The sequence below is a fragment of the Psittacula echo genome (genome assembly GCF_963264785.1).
Source record: "Psittacula echo genome assembly, chromosome: 1".
NCBI classification, from domain to species: Eukaryota; Metazoa; Chordata; class Aves; order Psittaciformes; family Psittacidae; genus Psittacula; species Psittacula echo.
Window position 1 is genome coordinate 135,246,171 of NC_137735.1, and position 25,183 is coordinate 135,271,353.

At 37.8% G+C, this 25,183-nt stretch overlaps 1 protein-coding gene across 2 annotated transcripts in view; it reads right to left on the minus strand.

The window, feature by feature from the left end:
• Positions 1-25,183, minus strand: part of PTPN12 (protein tyrosine phosphatase non-receptor type 12) — a 72,568-nt gene that overhangs the window by 19,236 nt on the left and 28,149 nt on the right. Inside the window, exons 2-11 of one of the 2 annotated variants that reach the window (XM_080625928.1) lie at positions 22,800-22,908; positions 19,723-19,799; positions 18,606-18,701; positions 15,347-15,385; positions 14,489-14,560; positions 11,721-11,780; positions 9,108-9,250; positions 7,749-7,815; positions 7,062-7,100; positions 6,864-6,962 (exon numbers count right to left, since the gene is read on the minus strand). In XM_080625928.1, coding sequence (XP_080482054.1) covers positions 6,864-6,962; positions 7,062-7,100; positions 7,749-7,815; positions 9,108-9,250; positions 11,721-11,780; positions 14,489-14,560; positions 15,347-15,385; positions 18,606-18,701; positions 19,723-19,799; positions 22,800-22,908 — 801 coding nt within the window. Of the gene's footprint in view, positions 1-6,863; positions 6,963-7,061; positions 7,140-7,748; positions 7,816-9,107; positions 9,251-11,720; positions 11,781-14,488; positions 14,561-15,346; positions 15,386-18,605; positions 18,702-19,722; positions 19,800-22,799; positions 22,909-25,183 lie in introns of both variants that reach the window. The other variant, XM_080625927.1, reaches the window with a different exon arrangement.

The window sequence follows — 25,183 nt, forward strand, 5'->3', positions numbered from 1 at the left end:
TTTGGCATCAAGTGACTGGTGACCATAGAGATCATTTTGCTCTCAACATACATGAAAATGAGTTTCACTACCTTCATTCAGGCAGAGTACCATTCTGAAGGTTGGTGCCAAAGATGCTGAGGCTCACAGTATCCAACAGCATCAGCTCAGTTTCCTGCTCAATGATTGTGCCATGCTCTTCTCCGCTTCCCTGAGCAAAGTAAACTCTGAGTATCTCCAGTATGTAGCCCTTACTATGGATAGCACCAAATGCACTGATACTGTACTAAAAAGGCCCTCTTTAAACATAAGCACTAGCAACTAGGATTAGCAACTAATGCAACTGTACCCTGAGAACAGTGGGCCATTTGCCTTATTTCAGCACCACAGCACATCCCTGTTTCATAAGGCAAATAGATATTAGGAAGAATGAGACTCCACAGGAAGAGTTCCTTCCCCTTACCACCAACTTCTCCATCCTACAACAGATCAGGAAAGCATTTCAGTTCAGTTCCACCCACATGGAAGTTTTGAGGAGCAGAGTTCTTATTTATGCACTCAGTTTTCTAAGAGGTACTGGCAAGGGAAAGGGTGTGCCTGTTGGCTGTGGTGTAGACTAACGTGTCCAGAAAACAAACCAGCAGCTGCATTCCTGTCCCTCTATGTTTGTAAAGTGAAGTGTTTGTGAACAGAATGTTTCCTGAGATATGCTCTTCTCCCAGGCGGAAGAAAAAGCCTATTAAAGAAGCTAACATATGTCAAAGTTTTTAAGCTCTATGTATACAGCAAGAAGCTCTTTCTAGCTGAGACAGGCAGAAGTAGCTGAAGAGGCACTGCCATTTTTGCTACTAGCAATAAAATGTATAGATACACCTCACAAATGTGTATAAACTGTAATGCCTGAGGCACTTACACAACCACAGACAGTTTACAAAACCAATTCCTTCATTAAAAAAAAAAAAACAAACAAACCAAACAACACACACACAAAATAGTATTTTAAAATTCAACCCCAGAAGAGAAGTCAGGGGCTACCTCAACTTCATACACTGGGAAGGCTTCAGGTAAATATGGGTTCAAAAGCTTTCACTTCTGCATTAGAGTAAAATCAGGATCAGTTCACTTTGTTCTAGTGACATTACGTCAGGAGCAAGAATTGTGGAATTATTGTCACCAAAGAAGAGCTTCTTCCCTACTTTGCTTAATTAGCTCAACACACCGATGTTTCAGTGAAGGCTTCATTTACTTTCAGACAACTCATTCCCCAGTAAGTGAAGGATTTTTACTTCAAAGGTTGAAGATGATAAAAGTTTAAGACAGTAACCAAATGACTAAGCCACGCAGGGAAGAAAACAGTGCTCCTACCAATTTTATCCTCCTGCAGCATTTTTCAGTAGTTATGCTTAGTCACCACTGGATCTCTTCTTGGTTTTAATCAAAGAAATACTGCATGCTGAACTATCTTTTACTTGTTCTCAGTTCTGTGTCACAAGAGATAGAGAACAACCAGTATTTTCAGCACCCTTGAGTGATACCAACTCACATATTTCCCCTTCTGTCATATATCAAAGTAAGCGAACCGGAAAACATGCAGAACGACTAGCACAGAGCAGAACAGAGGAAGCTCAACTGCAGAAGTGAATATAGGGTATCTCACTGGGATGACCGCATCCATTGAGATGAGCAGATGGCAGTATTAAAGAAAAGCCTTCCAGCCTTCCTAATCACAGCTTATTGGCATCAGTCAACACACTCTTGCTTCTCTGGACAGATGTTAAATTCTCAGGCAGAACAGTTTTATAAACTATCAGCTAGAAAAACCAGGACAACATATATAGTTCAGGAGGGTCATCATATAGAATTAGTCTTATAACAACACTGATTAACAAATGTGCAATTCAGTCAACTAAGTGTTCAGTGCAGCACCCTGCTTTCTTACAGAACAGGCTTCTCACTGTAAGAAAATAGAAGCATTAACAATATGTGGGTAGACAAAAGAATAGGAGCTTTCGCCAAACTTTACCACTATGCATCAACTGCTGAACAGTTCAGGAGTTCCAATGTCTTCACTGATTTGAGGAAGCAGTTACTCAGGACAGGTGAAAATGCTCATAGTTAGGAATTTCTAAGTATTCTGTTAAATTACATACATATATACATATATATATATAAACCTATATGTGTGTGTGTGTGCATCTATGAAAGATAGATGTTACTGAAACAAATGAAAAGACCACAAAGTCAAGTACTTAGAAGTGTAGATTACATCTACTCCACAACAATACAGAGTAACTCATCTTCCTGTGGTAATTCAGAGGAACAAGGAATTCTCATGGCATGCACCGTGTCTTAATTAAAGTTGCTAAGATGACCTAAATTGAGCTGTCATCTCCCATAGGTGGGTCTTTTCCCCATGTACTTCCTCCAATGGCTGAATCACCAACCGGAGCTGTCATTAACATTGGGCAAATAGAGTACCACAGTTTCAGACTGAGATTTCACAGGCATTGCCTACAATTCAAAACCTTTTGCCCATGAACTGCAAAGCATAATTTTCTTTTAGAACTCCCAGTGGAAATATTTAATGTTATTCAGAAGCTTTCTGTACTGGTAATGTACTAGCAAAGTTACTGCAAAGACTCCTCCAGAAGTAATCTTATGGCTTTCCTTAAAAGGGATTGAGGCATTCCTATTGCCCTTATCATAAAGCTGCATAGGAACCACAGAGCATCAGTAGATAAGAGGAGAAATACTTCAGACTCAAACAATACATTCAAATGGTGCAGATTAAATAAAACTTTCCAAGCACAGGCAACAAGATAAATGTGTCTGAAGACACAGATGATTTTTAGAACGCTATAATGGCCAAAAATGTCTTTCCAAGCTGCAAAACAGCAGAGAATTTGAACAGCAAAGTCTTTTCACTTTGAGTTTCCAAACCACTAACATTTTGAATATCAACATTCTTCTTACAGCAGTCAACTCCTCCACAGCTTCTAAAAGTGCAATCAAGCACAGCAACGGAATCCTGTCACTTTCACAGGAAGAAATGCAAAAAGACACTTGAACTAGCAATGCCGTATTTTGGAGAAAGTGTCTTAATGCAAGTTTTTATCATGGGATAAGGATAAAACAAGGACTTGCAGTACTGTAACATGCTTGTTACTGTCAGGAGACAAAATTCAACACAAAACATTAGCAAAGAGACGGTAATATTTCTGTTGTTTGTCTTCTAATCAATTTTCCTTTTTCTACATACGGAATATCCAACTTGATGGAATTCCACCTTATTTGGACTTTCCAAGACAACTGTAGCTCACTTCGCACCATGGAAGTGATCTGAAGTCTCTTAAGCAACACAAAACATTCTACTGATACAAATGTAACTGATATCAGATGATCAAGACTAATCAGATCACATGTTTCAAAACTTCCAACCACAAAGCCAAATGTAGTATTTTCACAGCAGCACTAACAAAGCCAATGCTGGCAAGAAGCACACAGTTGTTAAACTCCAAGTACGTCACAATATGATGAAGATATTTAGTAGGAATCGGGTCGAGTCCAAGACTCAGTTTCAATTAATTTGATAATCTAAAGAGTCCTACTATGGGGATATAGGAATGGGGGGACAGTTTTGATTATCAAATTTAGCACCTGAATCTTCCTATCACAACAACTTTGTCTTTGCCCTGAAATTTGGCTACTGTGGGGAGTACTGAAAGTGCTATGATATCTGAAGAAAGCTTTTCTTCATATAATTTAATTCGCATATTTTGTATTATTTTAAGCACATTTATAGTTCTATACATTCACAGTATGCATAACTATATGGTAAGAAATACAATGACTACATTATATTATGTCATATGCTCATTAGACTACACAGTTTTGAAATCTTCTATCAAATTGTAATAGAAATTCTAACCCTATTGTACGTCTATTTTCAAACACTTCATGTGGTTTTCTTGTTGACTTTCTACAGCATTGTTTCCAGCAGGGCAAAGCTGGCAAGTTCACAGGAACACACGTTCAGGATTGTGTCTAAGCTACTTCCCTATGAATACTGCTACTTGTTGCCAATCAGATTAACTTTTTACTGTGATGTTACTGGCAAACACTGCTTACAAAGCTTAGATAACTCAATTCATTTCAAACACTGCTTGAAATGTGAAAAGCAATTGGACAACAAAACCACGAAACCGACCCTACAGAGTACTCCAGCTCTTCAGAGTACTATCAAAATATAACAGATGAAAGATTAAAGAGAATTTCCTCTTCACTTCAGTGCTATCTCCTGTATAACTAACAGTAACATATCCAAAGTAGGCATGCTCTTTTATTTGGCATTGTTACCACTGAATATAATTAAAACCCTTCACATGTACACGACTCCACAGTTGCTGCAGCATCTGCAGGCAGAGTAAGAGCTGGCAAGGAACCTTAGGATATTACACTGTATTTAATAAAAGTTGTTAGAAAACTTTCTGCATCAGCATTTGTCTCCTTTAAAACAAAGGAATATTCTGGGATGTGTCTTAGTTAAAAAACTAACTAGAACATTTCAGGGGAAAACCAGATGTTATATACAACAGATGCTACATAACACCCTTGGAGGAAAAAAGGGAGCATATTCAGAATGGCAAACACACAGTCTCCAGTGAGCCTCAAAGTTCTGAGAATGAGGTTACAGCTACAAGCAGATATTTAACCAGGTACGTGGGTAGAATACCACCTAATAAAACCAAAGCAGAAGCTAAGCTCACACCAGTTCATTCCCCGAAGGCAAATTTCCTAACTATCTAATGGATAGTAGCAAATTTGCTTGCAAGTACCAAATTTTTAGATACAGGAACTCTTTACCTACAAGACTTTTTTTCCTCAATCCTCCTGTAGAAATGTTCAAGCTACAATATGAAGAATCCTCATTTCCTAGTGTAAAAATGGCTGCACCTAGCTGGATTTAAAGATTCATTTTGTCCCATTTCCAGTACTGACAAAAAGGAAACTCACAGGGAAGAATAAGGACAAAGCAGACATGCAGGGATCCTTCCCCAGGATGTTCTCCAACAGTTTGCAACTCTGGAATTTCACAGGTCAGAGATTGGGCAAATTCATGGAAGAAGATTCCAAGATGATGAGATATTCACCTCAAAGTAACAGGCTTTCAGCTTCAGGGAGCTCTGCAGTTTCATGTTGCATGGAGGACTACCTCCTTTTATATTAAGCCTGCCAGGTATCATCAATACCCTTTAGAAAAGGTTAATAGAAATCAGCTTTTTACTGTTACTTAACCTCTATCTTACCTAACTTCTGCCATTTCTCTTCTAGCTCAATCTGGTTGTGCTTTAGATGAAGCCTTCTGACACCTTTGATCCTTGTCCAAATTTTTAATGCTTGAATTCTGTAATAGGCTTTTGAGATAAGCAGAGCAGACCTACAGACAGTATTCAAGCTGCAAGGTATCCAGACAATGACATTATATTCTCTGCTTTTATTAGTTTCCAAATAATTGCTAAAATTCAATTTCCTTTACAACTTATTGATTACAACCAGAACGATATCCAAGCAAAACTCAAAACTCGCACTCCATATTCAGAGTTCGTATTTCTTGTGTCTCAGCCCCTGCACATTACCTATCCGTAATTTATTTGTCCTTGTTTTATTACTCAGTCACTCAAATCCCATTTGATGTGCTACAGACAGCACTTGCCTTTGTTACAGACACAGTATCAACATACTGTGTCACCTCCTTATTCAGATGTTCTGGAACATGTGCAAATAAGAAACAGTTTGGATTGACTCAAGACACAGGCCAGATCAAAGTCAATTAACCAGTAGACTGATCTGCCTATTAGTTTATGACCAAGACTCGAGTAATTTGGAATCTCTTCTGCACAAAGCTAATAAATCTGCACAATTCAAACCCCATCATGCTCATTCCTCAAAATAAAATGAAAGTTCACAGACCAGCTATGCTGAGTATCAAACCAATAACAAATTAAAACAGCCTGCCCCAACCATACTGTGTTTAGTCCATCAGGTTTCTTACCATGACTAAAGACCTCAGAACTATTGCATGTACTTCAACACGACACATGTGAACCCAGTTCTGCTCAGCTACATAAAGGCTGCGCTGGACCAAGACCAAGGCAGTACACATCAGCACGTAATACCCCAGTCTCAGCTGAAGAGTCAGATCAATGCTTATCTATGGGTTTAAAATTGGGCCCAACACCACACCAGGGAGAAGGAGGAAAAGAAAATGTCTATGAAGATTTTCCCTTTCAAGAGTTTAGCCTAAACATGGAACAGATAAAAGTAGTCTATATATTTTGCATACACACAGGTTCATGTGTTTATTTATATATGAACGCATGTGTATGTAGGCTGCAGTTTTATTTTTTTATATATTTTATTTTATATATGTTCTTGCTCTGTATCACTGTTTAACAAGTAATTTGCAGAAGGTCAGGCTTAGACATAACTTCATTTGCTGCCAATAGATCAGAACTGGGGTAAGTACTGCCAATCAAAGCAACAGATCAGCTGTCAACTACTGCCACTTCACCAAGGTAAGGGCACATTTCACAGTTCAAATACTGAGTTAGACACCTACATTTCATCTATACTAGAATCTTTTCTGTTACTTCCCCTTTGCAATTGCATCTGGTATATCCCTTAATTATCTGACTCAACTTTCACAGCAAAGTCCTCAGTATAAGCTGGGTACAAGCTAGCTGTACACAGCAAAACCCACTTATAGACCAAACAAGTTCTGTATGTGCCTTAACACCTCTCGACATCTAACTTAAAAAACTAGACTTTACAGAGAAATCCGATCAGAAGCTAAACTAACAACTTCAGAAGGGAAAGACACATACCACTCCATCTGCAATCTTCCAGTCCACACAACTTTCATATTTCTGCAGTTGCTTTTCAAACAGTTGTGCTATGGCACGATGGACAAGTTCATACTGCTCCTGTGGTAGGGTACCAGGTAAAAATTAGTGCATGAGATCTTTACACAGAATGAGTGTATGTTATCATATGATAAAGATTAATCTTAAAACAAACCATACCTTTGTCTGCACTGCAGAATGCCTTTGTGTCCTCATTTCCTGTATTAAATTAAATACATTGAATTCTTCAGGTATTTTCTGAAATACAGAAGGAAGTCAATTACATTGATATAACTTTGTCAGAACAGCCATACTTTTGAATGTCTAATAGGTTTTGTATGTTTAACTTTTACAGCTAAACCAATCTGTCTTCTCCACATTGCATCTATCCAATGTGGATGCCTCTCCAGATATGGTTTTAAACATTTGATTTAGACCACATGAGAGCAGTTCAAGTAATTTGAAAGTGAGACACCCAATGAAACAGTTAATATGACATTGCAATATTAATGATGCTTCATAACCTGAGAAACTCAGACTGAAGTTATCCCTGTATATCTGAAATATCAGGTTTGAGGAGCTGCAAGATTAAGCAGAGATATTGAAAAAGTTGAATTCAAAATCACTTTATATTGAAATATGTTAAAAATTAGAATTTTACAATCACATTTTTTAGATAAAAACTTACTGTCAAAGGGAAGTAAGTTCATACTAAAGCATGAATGCAAAGAAACTAAACATCCAACCTGTCAAAAGAGTTCTGGAATGTCTTAAACATCTCACTATTATAGAACATTTGGGAGCTCAGTCAATCACCGTTATGAAATGATGGAATGACACAAAGTTTCTTCTTTTAAGATTCCTTACCCCAGCTTTAAGCAAATTCCATGTATAATCTATGGCACAGATGGCTCCTGTTCTTCCACACCCTGCACTATGAATATAAACAGGTATGTTAGAAATGATTTTCACTGGTTAAAAAATATACGATAAACTTTATTTCCAGAGTCCACGTGAAAAAGTAAGTACCTAAATACCTTACATTTTAGCTCACTCAACCTGAGACAAGCGTCTTAAATGGAAAAATTAATTGGCAGTGCAAAATGCAAAATGGAGCATTAAAGCTTTTAATGCAAGTATTTCATAGCCAATTGGAACTGCTACCATGAAAGATGCTTCAATGCTGACATTTTTATTGCCCCTTTCGTCACATTATTTCTAGTTACCACTGCTTCAGCAGCAGGGATTTTGTCCAAGTTTAGTGATAGATATGTTAAACGGCAAAACAGAATACATTAAAGACTTCCCACATTTTTCTGATTTAGTATCATGTCTGTATTTTCTGCTTTTTATCTTAACAGCTTAAATCTAAAAGCTATTAAAAAATGACAGTGAACAATCACTTATTCTTCCTAATGAATTTCTTTATTTTACACATAAAGAGTTATAATGTATGCACATTTATTATAATTATACTGTTGTAAAGAACCAACCTTCACAACTGTATTGACATTCAAGAGAAACAGGACAAAGTGAAATGGATTTCAGGGCTAAGCAAGTTTTTCATGGTTTTAGACCTCAATTACTTCTTAAGAGTATAATCAAGCTCTAAAGAGTTAAGAAGCCCCAACAATTCAACATTTCCTGGCTTGTAAATCTGAATTCAGTTCTTTTGACATACATACATTAACTTCTGTTGCTTTAAAAAGTACTAAATATCATAAGCAAGACCCTTTGCTTTTGCTCAGAAGCAAAGACTTACCAACCAGAAACTACAGCCTGCTCATTAGAGACCTTTTTTTGTCATATTAGAAGGCAGACAGAAGAGTTCTTTGGTAGTGATGCACCTGCTATGTAGTCTCTCCTACTGAGAATGGAGCCTTCACTCCCAGATCTGATTTGCAATGATCTTCAAAGTCTATTTTGTCCTAATGAGTGTTTAAATGTCTTAAGAACCACAAAACATTTTCCTTTTCAAAGACTAAGACAGAATATCAATCAGAAAAGAATTAAATTGAAATAGAAGCAAAATTTCACTGTGGCATGAGTTTAAAGACAATGAAAGCTGTATGATTCCAAGCCAAGTTTTGACATGAGGAAATAGAAATATTCTTTTTTAGAAAACAAAAACAGATAAACTCTGATTGAGAATCAAACTAGTGCATCTCATACCAAAAGTCCAGACTTCAAAGAAACTTAAATTGAAAAAATAAATATATCTCATACCTGCAATGTATGCAAATTGGTACATCTTCATGTTCCTGGTATTCTCTCATCAAGCTGATCATGTCCAGAATAGAATCAAAAGATGAAGGGACATCATGGTCAGGCCAGTTAACATAATGAAATTGGTAGACACTACGAGTCTCCTAAAGGGGGAGGAGAGAGAAAAGTGATAATGATAATATGTATTTGAGGAGTTTCTATGAACTAATTAGTTCTATGAAGCCTCAATTTCTTGCATGATTACGCATGCACAAGCAAAGCCATTTACCGTATTAAAAAAAAACAACCCATAGCTTATGCCACTTACAAAAGCAAAAGGGAAGTTCTGAAGTAGTAGTACTTTGAGTGTTGGCTAATGCCTAGGAGAAAGCGCTATGGGATACTTCACAGAAGACCTTGTCTGTAACATATGGGTTAAAGGACCCCAACTTTGCACTGTGTTAAAAGATTGTCTGTCCTTACAGTCTTAAACTTTGAAAGAGAGAAAAGGAAAGACCAAATTGTTTTTCATCATAGAAGCTGGAATAATTTTGTATATTTATGAGTTTCAATTTCTTTTGCATAGAATATGGTATGATTCTCCATTGAAAATTTTATGGAATTGATAAGAATTTTCATTATGCTGGAAAACCACAAAGTGAACTTATAAGGATATTTACTTTACACCCCAAATACGTATTTTCCTCCACTGGTCAAGGCTACACTTAGAATTTTCAAAGTAAGATGAAAAGTCTGTAATTCATTACCAAAGTATGTGCCTACAGAAATGCTGAAGCAAATTTGCTAGGTAAGTCTGAAGAAAGATCATTTTACCAGCTGCGTAGGTTGAATATCAACACATCTTGTAATCCTTTCACTTTACATTACTTCTTAAAGGAATGAAATTTTAGGCTCTTTGAAAAGAAAATAGCTCTAACTATAGCTTTCTTTTTATTATTTAGTTTTTATGTAGTACACAGGCATTCTATAAGTATTAACTGGAACAGAATTCATGGAAGCAGCTAAACATGATTTGTACATATAGTAGATGCAAGCAATATTAGCTGCGGTTTCTGAAGTAACCAGTTCTCATCATATTCAGCTATTAAATGTAATGTAGTTTCTGCTTCAGGGCTTCTGATATTTTTTCAGTTCTGCTTTTAAGTGCACCATTTCAGAAAAGAAATGTTGCAGACCCCACAGTTTTTATGCAGTTCATTTCTGCTATCTAAAGTTTCATAGCATGGTCAGGTATGAGCATTCAGGGCATACCAACAGAAACGAACTGATTTTGAGTTCATGAATCCTACTGCAAGCACCTAACGAGCTACTGCAGTAAAAGAATTGCCATCTCAAAATTACCTCCCTCACGATTCAAAAGTTTTCATAACTGATGTAATATTAGTTGTTGAAATGGAACAAAGCACTATTAAACAAAACCTAACCATAAGTGAGACTAACCTGTAGTAAATTGTTTCTTAATACAGGATGCCCATTACAAAGACATTCTGTAAAACAGACCATTAACCTTCCTGGTTTTGCAGGACAGCTCTACCCTTACCTTTATTTGCTGACAGTTGTTTTTCAGAATAATAAAGTTACATAAAATCCGAAACTTAAGTTCACAAGAAAGGCTTAAATCATTCCCTCTTAACACTTATGTGAGAACTCAAGTGCTTTTATTTCACTGAAATTATGACAACTTTCACAATTAACACACAGTTTATTAAGTAGGTCTCATGTTTTACAGTAGTTTGTGTCTTAAGTTTTCACAATGATGAATAAATTCAATTTTGTCCAATTATCCATTTACAGTTGCCAACTTAAATAGTGTAAATTAACTGCTTTACCAGAATACTTGTCTGGTAAGCCAATTCTACATCTTGGACAGTAGGATATCAAATCTTCAAGAATTCCAAAGCCTTGAGCTCACTTTTAAAAGGACATTTCTATCTTGACCCTTGAATATACTACATAGAACTCCCCCATGCAGAAGTTTTCCAAGCAAAAAGAGAACACAACTCATTTAGTCAAGAACATTCCACACTTCTTGTATCTATTTCCATTCCAAAAAGAGTAAGTTTTTACAAGCTAGAGTGAGAAACTTTGGGGAAAATAAAAAGAGTTACTAAGTTGTTGTCATTCTGACTTTATTTTTATTTGGCAATATAAATATATGAACAGGCATCAGAAATATCTTTTAACATTGTAAAATCCTCTTGACAGCAAATTATAGGGCAAATTCTAACAAGCACACAGACTTTACCCAAAAATAAGCTAACCAGAGAAAACAGGGTCTTTTGACAAGTTTGATTCAGTTTGTCATCATGTTTTCAGTTGGGGTAAACTGTGAAATTCTCCTAGGGTGACAGAAGCTTTCTAGTTGTTAACATATGGTACTGAAGACCACCACATAACTTTGGCTAACCAAGAACTTATATAAAAAGACAAGGGAAGAGTTTCACTACTCTTTTCTTATATACTGAGCCTTTAACATCACTTCAAAACTTTATGATTTACATAGAGTCAGCACATTAAAAAGTGAAGATACTTTCATGAGTTTCCCCCATCGTATCATTTTAGAGACCTTTGAGCAACCATTAAAATTGAGACCATAAGTGACCATATACTTACATTTTGAAATTCAAGTAATAATGTTCTAATGAAGTAATCTGTTCTTGCTTGCTCAGCTTCCTAAACATGAAAACCAGTAATGAATTGAGGGAAAAAAATGTGTCAATATGCAGCATAAAGGATATAACTAAAAAAAACAAACTTGGATGTCTTTAATTTACTGGTTTTGTAGCTACAATTTCCCCCCAAAATGGGCAACCAAGCATTGATTTTAAAAGAGCAACTTACCTTGCTACAAAAAATACTGTGGAAGATGTTCCTTTTACTTAAAAATAAAAATGTGAGTGTTCAAACCAGTGTCTAGCCTGCTCCTGGAAGTATCAATAACCTTGTAAGAGTATTTCAAAGTACTTCTATTGCTTTATTTCTCCATACATTCATTTAATTTACAGATTGCCTCACGCAGCCATCCTTCTGGAACACTTCTGCTGTATAGACTTCAGCCTCTTTTCACTCCATCCTGTGACATCCCCTTTCATTTTTCCCCCCTTTCTACTACTTTCAATTAAGGGTGCATCTGAATGGATCATCGTAATTATCATGGCTGTGGCCAAAAAGCATAGCTTCTATGCTCACAAAATTTTCAAATCTGCCTTTGGAACACCAAGGACAATTTATACCATAAACACCAAACAATATTGCCATACTTAAAACATCAGTAATATCACAATTTGAAGATGCTTTTAAAAGCTTAGCATTATTCACTTCCCACAGTGAATTTAGGAGACTGCACATATGCTTTAGAATCACAGAATGGTTTGTGCCAGAAGGAACCTTAAAGTTCATCCAGTTCCAACCTCACTGCTACAGGCAGGGACACCTTCCACTAGACCAGGTTGCTCCAAGCCCCGTCCAACCTGGCCTTGAACACTGCCAGGGATGGGGCAGCTGTGGCTTCTCTGGGCACCCTGTGCCAGGGCCTTAGCACCCTCACAGGAAAGAATTTTTTCCCAATATCTAATCTCAATCTCCCCTCTGTCAGTTTAAAGCCATTGCCCCTTGTCCTGTCACTACCTGCTCTTGTAGAAAGTCCCACTCCAGATTTCTTGTAGGCCCCTTTAGGTACTGGAGGACTGTTATAAGGTCTCCCCTGAGCCTCCTCTTCTTCAGGCTGAACAAGCCCAGCTCTCTCAGCCTGTTTGTCCTTCACTTTTTGCATTCCTACCTCTACTAGGAATATACCATTTTCCATCAATAAAACAATTGCAGCACCTTGCAGATTTAAAGGAGATAGTGCATAGCTAGCAGCAATGGAGCCAATATATACCAGTGTACCCAACAGCAATATTCAGCTGAGAAGTCAATTACAGCATACATGCAATCCCTTTTCACAAACACTTGCCAGGTATGTGACCATTGCCCGGTAGGTACTGGGCACAACAATCCCCCATAAAAACCCAATCCCACAAGACAAGTTTTAAATCAGTTTAAGGTAGGAAAAGGCTACTCAGTCTTCATGGACTAAAATTGGAAGTACATGCTTTCCTGACAAGATGAACTTGAAGCATACTTAATTCTTAGTACACTATTTCAAAGCAGGATTAAGAAGAGCTCAATAAACTGACATGCTAGCTTCTTCTGAACACTTTAAAGCACTTCAGCTAGAAAATAGCAGCAATTCCTGTCCAAACCCACATAATTTTGCACTAAGGAGAAGATAAAACAGTTTTGAGATCAATTTGGAACAGATAATTCCACTGTTTTAGAGTAAGTGAACAGCTAAGGCCAATCATGAACTCCAGAGTTAAAAGTTCACAGTAAAATCACTTATGCTGAAGTTAATTTCTTCTATGTAAGCGGTCCCCTTTGTGAAATGGCAATTTCACCATTACTTCTTTTACTATCCCAGCTTTCTCTACTGAGGAAAGATGATTGCAAAAACCCACTGGGATTTCTCTTGTGTGATGCTGAGATGACAGGTGCCAAAAGAATGATTACTTTCAGTTCCCTGCTGTGCTGGTGTAAGAGATATCCATAGTCCTTCTTCCTGCCTATTCATCTGCCAAAAATCCTTACATGACCATTTATATGAGCATATATCAAAAGTGGAAGAGGCTCTAGTAGTTATGCTCAGAGATCAGAACTCCTGATAATACTGGCACAATGTGCCATTGAAACATTCAGGTTTCCACCATCTTCCTGGAATCACGGCTTACTTGACAGTTACCCCCCCGTGAATTCTCCAGGATAAGATTGAGAACTCATGGTGATCCACTACCTGGTTTTGTTTTGACTTTAAAAGCAACAATAGAAGCAAAGGAAGTAATTTCAAATAAACCTGTATCTGTTACCAATAGAAAGAAGTTAAAAAAAATTAGGAGCTCAGTTTCCATTTTCTTCATTCATGCTTTCATAATTAACTTCATGTAACTTAAGGAAAATAATCTGTTCCAGCATTACTCTCATTTCTCATGCACATCCAGAACACACAAGTCATGACAAACAACTGCATGAATATTACTTTACTTCATGAGTATGGTACTGACATTCAGAACTACATCATGTAAAGCTAAAGAAGAGATACACAAAAGATACCAGACCAAGGCACACAGATTCTCTACTTAAAAAAATGAAGGAAGATTCAAAACTCTACACAGCTTAGATACACACATTGTTTTCCACTGTACTCCTTTGAGAGTCTTCCTGTAAAATTTGGGACTGAACAATTAAAAAAGCATTTGTTTTGTAATACACAGTTTGTTGAACAGTTATTTTAAGTTACAAAAGCATAAATCCTTCAAAACTAATTTATAAAGCTTTATACTTACACAAGAAACACGAAATGGTCCAAAAGTTACAGCTGCTTCTCCATACAGAGGCCAGTAACGTTCACATTTTTTCTGTTAAAGCAAAGAACTCTAATTTAATTCATGTGTAGTACTGAAAGATGATGATTAACACAAGCAGAGCAGACCAAATGATAATCTCAAATGCCTTATTCTCTCTCTTATCCGGTGCTTTTCCTTAACATCTGCCTACTGGTGCCTTGCTGGATTTTAAATACAGCAAAATGTCTTTGCTCTTGGATACCAATAGGAAAACTAAAGACTCAGATGACCAATAAAGCCAAAAAGGACACTTTGGAAATGAGGACATGAACTTCACAACTGCCTACACATGCATAAGCACGCATCGTACAGAGGGACATGATGAGAGCTTATTTAGGTTTTGTGAAAGTCTGGAGTTCATAATGGACCAATTTCTCCTTTTTACTTCCTCCTCAGGTCACATGAATATAGCAGATTTAAAAGACAGATTGTTTTTGCAGCTGTATAGATTGACAGGAAATTCAGAAGGACTCAGGATTTTCATAGTTGGCCTACATCCCACAAAGAGCAAGACTGCTTCCATAGTGACATAACAGACCATTGGTACAGTTTGGTTTACAAACAAGCATGGTATGTTCCACTGGGATGACACCAAAATAATAATGTAACACTGTAAACAAGCAAAGAAAAGCAGTTGCATTCACTATTTTCTATACACACAAATAGAACAGTAGGCATTCTCATTCAACCTGGCAGATTATTTTTACAGTTATGGATTTAGCACATAGAACTTGACAGGCACGAGCATATTGCCCCACATGGGCAATGCTCATTTAGTTTTGTATTTAGTATACATACCCTTCCCATTTCAAACTCCCGACAGGCCATTACAATTATCTGAAAAGACAAAAAAATGCTTGAAGTTAGCTGGTTTTAGAACAAATAACTTCAACACTTTACTATTGCACAGTATCACAGTATGCTAGAGATTGGAAGGGACCTCAAAAGATCATCTAGTCCAATCCCCCTGCCAGAGCAGGAACACCTAGATAAGGTTACACAGGAATGTGTCCAGGCGGGTTTTGAATGTCTCCAGAGAAGGGGACTCCACAACCTCCCTGGGCAGCCTGTTCCAGTGTTCTGTCACCCTAACTGAGAAGAAGTTTCTTCTCAAGTTTAAGTGGAACCTCTTGTGTTCCAGTTTATACCCATTACCCCTTGTCCTATCATTGTTTGCCACTGAGAAGAGCCTGGCTCCATCCTCATGACACTCCCCCTTTATATATTTATATACACTAATAAGGTCACCCCTCAGTCTCCTCTTCTCCAAACTATAGAGACCCAGCTCCCTCAGCCTTTCCTCATAAGGGAGATGCTCCACTCCCTTAATCATCTTAGTTGCCCTGCGCTGGACTCTCTCCAGCAGGTCCCTGTCCTTCTTCAACTGAGGGGCCCAGAACTGGACACAATATTCCAGATGCGGTCTCACCAGGGCAGAGTAGAGGGGAAGGAGGACCTCTCTCGACCTACTGACCACCCCCCTTCTAATACACCCCAGGATGCCATTGGCCTTCTTGGCCACAAGGGCACAGTGTTGGCTCATGGTCATCCTGCCATCCACTAGGACCCCCAGGTCCCTCTCCCCTACACTGCTCTCTAACAGGTTGTTCCCCAACCTATACTGGAACCTGGGGTTATTCCTGCCCAGATGCAGGACTCTACACTTTCCCTTGTTATATTTCATCAAGTTATTCCCTGCCCAACTCTCCAGCCTGTCCAGGTCCCGCTGGATGGCAGCACAGCCTTCTGGCGTGTCAGCCACTCCTCCCAGCTTAGTGACATCAGCAAACTTGCTGATAGTACACTCAATTCCCTCATCTAAATCATTGATGAATATATTAAATAATACTGGTCCCAGTACTGATCCTTGAGGCACTCCACTAGATACAGGCCTCCAACTAGACTCCACCCCATGGACTACAACTCTCTGGCTTCTCTCCTTCAGCCAGTTTGCAGTCCACCTCACTACCTGATCATCCAGACCACACTTCCTCAATTTAGCTATGAGGATGCTGTGGGAGACTGTGTCAAATGCTTTGCTGAAGTCAAGGTAGACCACATCCACCGCTCTGCCATCATCCATCCACCGTGTTATTTCTTCATAAAATGCTATGAGGTTGGTCAAGCGTGACTTCCCCTTGGTAAAGCCATGTTGACTGCCCCTCATAACCCTCTTATCCTTGACATGCCTTAAGATGGCATCAAGGATAAGGTGTTCCATCACTTTCCCAGGGATGGAGGTGAGGCTGACCGGTCTATAGTTGCCCAGATCCTCCTTCTTGCCCTTTTTGAAGACTGGAGTGACATTTGCTTTCCTCCAGTCCTCAGGCACCTCTCCCATTTCCCAAGACTTGGTAAAGATGATGGAGAGTGGTCTAGCAATGACTTCCGCCAGTTCCCTCAGCACCCGCAGGTGCATCCCATCTGGACCCATGGATTTATGGATGTCCAGATTGATCAACTGGTCTCTAACCCATTCCTCATTGACTAAGGCAAACTGCTCCAGTGACCTGACTTCATCTGAGGTCACAGGGGTACAGGGCTCTTGAGGACTGCCTCCGGCAGAGTAGACAGAGACAAAGAAGGCATTCAATAACTCTGCCATCTCTGTATCTTCTGTCACCAGGGCACCCATCCCGTTCACCAGTGGGCCAACCTTGCCTCTGGTGTTAGTTTTATCAGCCATGTATTTGAAAAAGCTCTTTCTGCTGTCCTTGACCCCTCTTGCCAGATTTAATTCTAAGGAGGCCTTAGCCATCCTAGCTGCCTTCCTACATCCTCTAGCAGCAGCCTTATATTCCTCCCAAGTGGTCAGCCCCTCCTTCCATGACCTGTAAACTCTCCTCTTCAACTTGAGCATACCCAGCAGTTCCTTATTTAGCCACGCAGGTCTCCTGGTCCTCTTCCTTGACTTCCTACGTGTTGGGATGTTTTGATCCTGAGCTCGGAATAAGCAATTCTTGAATGTCAACCAACTATCTTGGGCCCCTTTACCTTCAAGCACCCTTGCCCATGGTATTTCCCCTAGCAATTGCTTGAAAAGGCCAAAGTTTGCCCTGCTAAAGTCCAGGGTTGCAATTCTACTTGCTATTGTACTGGTCCTACCACACAAGATCCTGAATTCCACCATCTCGTGGTTGCTGCAACCAAGGCAGCCCTCAACCTTTACTGCTTCGACCAGAAAGCTTCTGTCTGGGCCAAAATTGATAATTGGTTACTAGTGAAGAGACAAATTAAATCCGTTTTGCAAACTGCAGATACACACCCTTTTAATCCTAAAATAGCACCCAAGTTTTATTCCACACAAAATCTACAACACTAATACAACACTTTAAGGTTACTTGATCTGAGTGCACTGTAATCCTGTACAAACACCTTATTTATTCAGCCTGATTGCAAAGTCTAGATTTAATCATAAAAATATAGAACCATTTGCTGACTGGAAGAAATAGAGCTATATTTGCTTAAAATAGGTGCAAAAACACATTTAAAAACCAAGAATTAGACATCTTAGGCAAAGCTATTTCAGATACATGAATGCGAATAGCACAGGTAAGCTATTTGTTATATGTAACCATGATTTAAGTGTCTGATAAAACACTTGGAAAATATTTTCAGAAATAATTTATTGAACATACCCAGTTTTAGCAGTACTTAAAAGTTAAGTCCTGACAATAGCAGTAATAACCCAAGATTAGCAAAAAAAACCCCAAAGATAGGCTTTTTTTTGTTGTTTCACATGCTGCTTCTGTATCCGATTTTGTCAGTCCACTTAAGAGTCGTAAGGTCTCCTAGAGGACAGATGTAACCAAGTACCCACCTATTCATGATTTCATATTCATTCAATGAAATTGTTACCTTGAATTTACATTATTAAATTGAATAAATAATATAATGATATAAAGAATGCTATTTAAACTACAAAAACAAGATTTGAGAAGTAAATGGACTAAACTGTTAACATTTTTTAGTAATAGCCAGCTCACGCAAAAGACACCAAATCACTATGCTATGAAATAAGAAAGTACTCAATATTGGTTTTTAAGTAGGTACTTACAGCAACATTGTATTCCCATATCATCCTCCAGAAGTCTATTACTGTATTTGCTAATGGTCCCTGGGTAGCAACATATGCTTTTGGCCCATGTACTCCCTAGGATTGCACAAAGGAACCATTAATGTTTATAAAGAAAAATTATCTGCACTGAATAAAAAAGGCTAGAGGTTATAACCATGTAAAATTAGGATATCTTTAATTTTTTGTTGATACAACACGAAGTGTGAGTATGAAACGAGACCCATTCACATTAGTAGGAATTTCGCAGGTGATTTCAAGAGGGGCCGAAGATGACAACAGCTACTGTGCTGCCAGAGACTAACAGAAAATATGAAGCTTCCGTATGTTCAAATTCAGAAGGTTCCCTTTAAGCCTGCGTTTTCTTTAGTACCCAAACATTTAACGATGATAATTTGAAAATCTGCTGCTAAAAAGCATCCCCTTGAACAAATTTAAGTTCCTCCTTTCAGTAATGCCACATTTCAAAACTCAAAAATTTTAACATTCATTTTAAATAAGGCTTGAAGGCATTTTCATTCACCTTGTAATACTAACATTCAGCAACTGAGATTTATAAGAACACCCCTTTCTGAATAAGCGTTAGTGTATAGAAGCAGCATCAAGATAAGGATACAACAAAAGCCCAATATATTCACCCTTTGAAACAAAAGTGTAACACTTTCAGCCAAATTCTGGCTTCTCTTTAAGAATGTCAGATATAATTCCATTGCCACACTCCTGCCATGAACTGTAAGAAGTACATATTAACATAAACAATTTGTCAAACACCTCATTTATGATGCCTAAAAACAACTTCTCCTCAAGTGCAGTATTTTCAACACTATCAAGAATTAATATAACAGTATCTGAATTTTCCTATGTATAAAGTTCCAATTTGATTGCCTGTCACTTCAAAATGAAGTTATTTTATATTAGACTAAGATTAAAACAGAAAAAATTGTCTCATAAATGGCATCATCTTTGCATATTTCAGTTATAATAAAAAATCTTCACTCACACCTTTATATTCTTATCTCAGTCTATAATATTAAAACTGCACTGATAGGAAATAAAAGCTTAAAAAGAATTTAAGACCTGTTAAGATAGCAATACATACCTTAATAAAGTTTGCATTAATGTAGTCTGAATCTTGTGGGGGAGTTTTTAAGGTCAGTTTAACCCGGCTATGATCAACTAAAAGAAGAATATTTTTTTTTAACACAAGAATTACAACATATGCAAATCAATGTGTAACAGTAAATACAATATAACAGCACATATTACATATATAGAAGAAATTAAGCATTAAAGAATGTTTCCCAAAGATAAGTCACAGAAGCAAGTCAGTTTATTTAATATCCCTCCCCTAACTGGAATTCCAAAAGCAATTCATCACAACAACGCAAAAATCAATTGATCCAAAATAACCAAAATTATAGTTACACAATATTAACACAGATCATGATGGTCAGAATTAAAGCACAGCTACAGAAAGCAGAAAGAATTAACCACCAGTGTGTAGCTGAAGCAGCAACCAGGTCTTAAGAGTCTCTGCCAGGGAGGACTCCAAGTATTTCAACATTAAAACACGCACTGGGGTTTAATGCTCAGGCACAGAATGACATCTATCTCTGAGCACAAGGTTTAGGCACTTTGCTGGGCACTTCTTAACTATAAGCAGCAGATTCCTTCATGTAGGAGTGTTGACATTTCAAGTTTCTGCCTTGAGCATTACTGTCTCAGGAGAAAGCTTCTTACAAAAGCAGCAGATCTTTGGAGACCAAAACTCTCAACAGTCTTAAAAACAGCCTTTATTACTTGTTGACAGAATAAACTTAACATCTTGGAATTCTTTTTGGTGTCAAAAAAAAATAATTAATTGCATTTTTAATACAGAAAGAACTTGATTTTTATTAAGAAGGAGTGTAGGGGGTTGGTAGGTTCACCAGTCCTTCCAGCTCTTCTTGATACCAACACTTCATAGCTATCACATAAAAAAAAAAAAAAAAAAAATCATTCAAACTATCTCTACACTAGAGGCTGTTTTAGTCAGGATCAAAAAAAAAATAGCTTTGAACTCTGCAGAAACAGCATCTGCTCAAGTGATTCCTGTTACTTTCTGCTCCCAGGGTCAATTCCTCAACCACAGAACAGCTGCTAAAATATTTATTAGAGCTAAATTCAAGAAAAAGATAAAAAAAGGAGTCTATTTAAAAGAGGAAATGTGGTTGGTTGGGTTTAGGGTTTTTTTTTGTCAAAACATCACTGGTAATAAGACAGGGAACTGTGCCCACAAGTACATGTTAAGAGTTATTTCTGTACAGAAACCTTTTCCAAAAAGCTTCCAAGATACTTGCTTTGAAGATGGTGAAATTTTCTGCCAGAGCACTGATAACACACAAAAAATGTTTGTGTTACCATGTAATGCTTCCTAAAAAAGCACAAGTATAGATTATGAGACATTTAGAGCACAGATCTAAAGACAACTCTCTCACATAAAGGCCTAGAGAAACCCTTTCAAGCATCTTATACTGTATTACACTCATACATATAAAAGCAAGGACACTTTCTAAGCATGCAACAGTGTCACAGACTTAATACTAAAAACTACTTTATAATGGCAGATCTGAAAGGGGGGGGTGTAGGTTAGATGTAGGGAATAAATGCTTTACTGTAAGTGTAGTGAGGCCCTGGCACAGGTTGCCCAGGGAAGCTGTGGCTGCCCCATCCCTGGAAGTTTCAAGGCCAGGTTGGACAGGGCTTGAGGCAACCCGATCTAGTGGAAGGTGTCCCTGCCTGTAGCAGAGAGGTTGGAACTGGATGAGCTTTAAGGTTCCTTCCAACCCAAACCATTATATGATTTTACAATCTACCAAAATGCCAGCATAGAAGAAAGAGTGTAATAACTTTTCTTTTTTAGGACAAGAACAACTTTCCATCTCTTTTTCACTTTCCCTCTATCCACTGAACAGGTTCCCTCCCAACTAAACCAAACACAAAAACCCCAATAATATTTAACAATTTTGCTGCAGTTGAACTTAGTATTACACTACTCTTCAACGTGTGTGTATTTTATATATACATATATATATATATATATATATAACATAATTCTCCAGCAAAATAACACCTGTGGCTTTGCTTCTCAGTGCAGCAGCAAGCACTATACCACCACCTTAAACAATCTAACGCCTGTGCCTTTAAAGCAAAGTTTACTGCTGGAAGTGTTGTTTCAAGTGCTGGTAAACAGTAAAAATTCCAGCATTAGAAAAAAAGAGCATAGAACCGTACAACAATCTGAAACATACAGTCAGTCACTGCAGTTTACTACTAGATCATACTCTGAAATTGAAAGCTAAGGATGCTTTAACCATTTTCAACTTCGAATTGGTTATAAACCTCCTAACACTTCTGAGAAAGCTGAGCAGAGTGAAATGTATCTGTTGTTCATCTTCTGGGATATGAAAAATAGCATTTGTCAGACAACTACCATTTAACCTCATTGTCAGCTGTTCATACTGAGAAACACAGCAAGAGCTTCTGAAATACACTGCTCACGAGCTACATAAAGTGAGCTTGTAACACATAATCTTGTCTTACAGGTCACTGATCCGTTCTAGCAACACAGTGGTGGCTTTAAAATTTAAATTCAGCTCTGACTCTTGTTTTCTGTGATTGTACCTTAAAGAGAATTTCATTTGGGCTCTACCAAAATACAAACCAAGCATAATCCAGCACTGAAAGTTCTATGACATCACTTGCAGGATACAAACAAGCAAAAAAAAAGTACCTATTTTACTTCAAATTACAAACCTGGGTTCCTTAAGGCTCCTTAAAATTCCATCTAGAATTTATGCTGACACTTATTTTCTACCATGAATAACATGGTCCCAAGGAAAAAAAACAGTTAAGCACCTAGTAAAGTTCTAGACTATTCTGAGCCAAAATGGAACCTTCATCTTGATATGGCTTGGGTCCTAGCATGCATTTTATCTTTAGGTAATAGCTCTCCTAATATATAAGTATTTACTTATTTTGCCTTCCAAGTTAAAAATAAAAATTATATGAAAGTTATCTTTCAGCAAATTATCTCCAATTTTGCCTGTCAGTAATAACTAAATAGTAAAATTCAGAATACATTAAGAATAACAAGCACTTTCCTTTGCCTTCTATTAACACGTAAATCAGACTTACATGGCAATATATCCTTGTATCTATTCTTTTTAACATTTTCTTCTTTTTCTCCAGTCGCTGTTGGGTAGATCTTCTCTGTTCTGTATTTTGTTGATAATCTTCTTAACCTCTGAAATAGAACATTTATGTTATATTTTCAAGTCTGCAAATAACAAACTTCACAAGGTATTAGTTTCAGTGATGAAGTACAAGATCACTGAAAAACTTCTTTGTTCCTTTCATGATATTCACTATAATGAAGTTTAATAATCTAATTATCCAGTACTATCAGCTCATCAGCAGTTTACAGCCAAGTTGTCCATCATGAGACATAGAGCTTTGGGAAAGCCACTACAGCACCAGTATGGAATACAGATATTTTATTTAGGAAATACACTGCCCCGTTAGGGAGTGACAACTACATTAAGAATACCTGTGTTAAACAGCAAAACCTGCTCTTGCTCAGAATACCCGGAGTAAGAGCTCAGAGCAGGCTGGCTTGGGAACAGTCATTAGCAGCCTGCACTTTGCTCTGAAGCTTTAAACACTGACATTTGAACAGAAAAATCTCATTTTTAACAGGCATCAAACTCCCAATGCCCAAGTCCTATTGAGTTTCAAGCTCACTCAGAGAAAGAAGGTCCCTGCCTCTCAGGCACAAGGTATTTGCAATTAAGACAGTGACAGGAGGTCTGCTGGATTCACAACATCTTTTCTCCACCACAGCTCCCCCACATCCATGTATTTCAAATCCTAGAAATCTGAGCGAGTCAAAACATCCAATAATAAAAACCAGCCCATGCCTTCCAGCAACCTTGGAAATAACAAGAGCAATACAGCTTGTATCATCGTACTTGTGCTAGGCCTTCACAACCTTAAAACTGAGGAGGAAGAAGAATGTGAATTCTCTTTGGAAGGAAAAATAAAATCCAAGAGGAGCCAGAATGACTTGTTATTTTAGACTGTGTAGACATCCAGATTCAAAAAAGGAACCTGAAGAACTCAGAAAGTTAATTCTGGCTTCTAGCTAAAGTAGGTGATTGCAAAACCAGCTCTTCTATCAACACTGACATGGTGGTGGTATACGAGATGATCAAAAGGAAAACAGAACATAGCTTCCAGCAAGTTTAGGATTGCCATTGAGTGGTATTCTACACAAGCAGAAAGACAGAGGCTGTTCATGTTCCCCTTCGTATTTAATGCTTGATTATCATCCTTGAAGACCCCAAAAGACTTGCTTTCTTTTAGGGAAGGGGAAGAATGAAGGATGTTGGTTGCTAGTTAGAAATGTAAATCCTGTTTTTCACTGACTATGTGACAACATACAGGCAGAAGGGCAACATAAGACAATCTGCTTGGAAAGTCAGTTTTCTTCTTAAATTCTTCTAAAACTACTGAAGCACTCATGAGACTCACTGCACACTTCAAATTTTTAAAGAAAAAGGGAAAATGAATTGGCAACTCAAGTCTTGCAGTAATTCTTCTGGCAAAAAAGGAAGAGAAAGAAAACCACAAAAATTAGCGTTTTTGCTGTATACAGAAAAACACTTTGATAAAATTTGGATAGGGTGAAAACCACCACAGATTTTATATGCAAATGTACACTGTGCATTAACTTAGTTGAATAATATGCATCTAATAATCGATAAAAATGGCATCCATCCCCGGCAGTATTCAAGGCCAGTCTGACCATGGCTTTGGGCAACATGGTCTAGGGTGAGGTGTCCCTGCCCATGGCAGGGGTCTTGGAACTAGGTGGTCTTAAAGTCCCTTTCCAACCCAAACCATTCTGTGATTATAAGCAAGTCAAGTACCACAGGTTTTCAGACAAATTTTCTTCTCTTCTCCAAGGACTATCACAGATGAAATCACTGAATGCTCAAACCAGCAAAAGAACTAGCACACAGGATTATCTTCTCTTAAAATGCACTGCTCTTGAAAAACTTGCAGTGTTAGGCAATGAAATAAAAGTCAACATTTGGAGGTGGGACAGTAAGCCCCTGACCAAACACGGATCCAAGTGCTAAATATATTATCTGAAAACACTGCTACAGTGAAGGACAGGTAGATTCAATTCTTGAAAACACATGTGAACAGTTACAGGAAGCTTCCATGTAGACTACCCTCATCTTTGCAACACTAAAAGTAAATTCATAACCTGTATACATAGCAAACAGAGAAACCTGGTTTGTAACATAGCATAGACAAAGAGTACCACTGCACATGGGAAACATACTGTCCTGTGTAACACTGCCCTTACCTGTATCAAAAAATATTGCCTGTGCTAAGGCTGGGCACAACCAAGAGTCCAGAAATAGCAAAATATGCACACCTAATTTAGCTACATCAGCTAGGAATTACAAGACGAATAGTCTGAAATCAGCTATAAGCCTCCAATTCAGAAA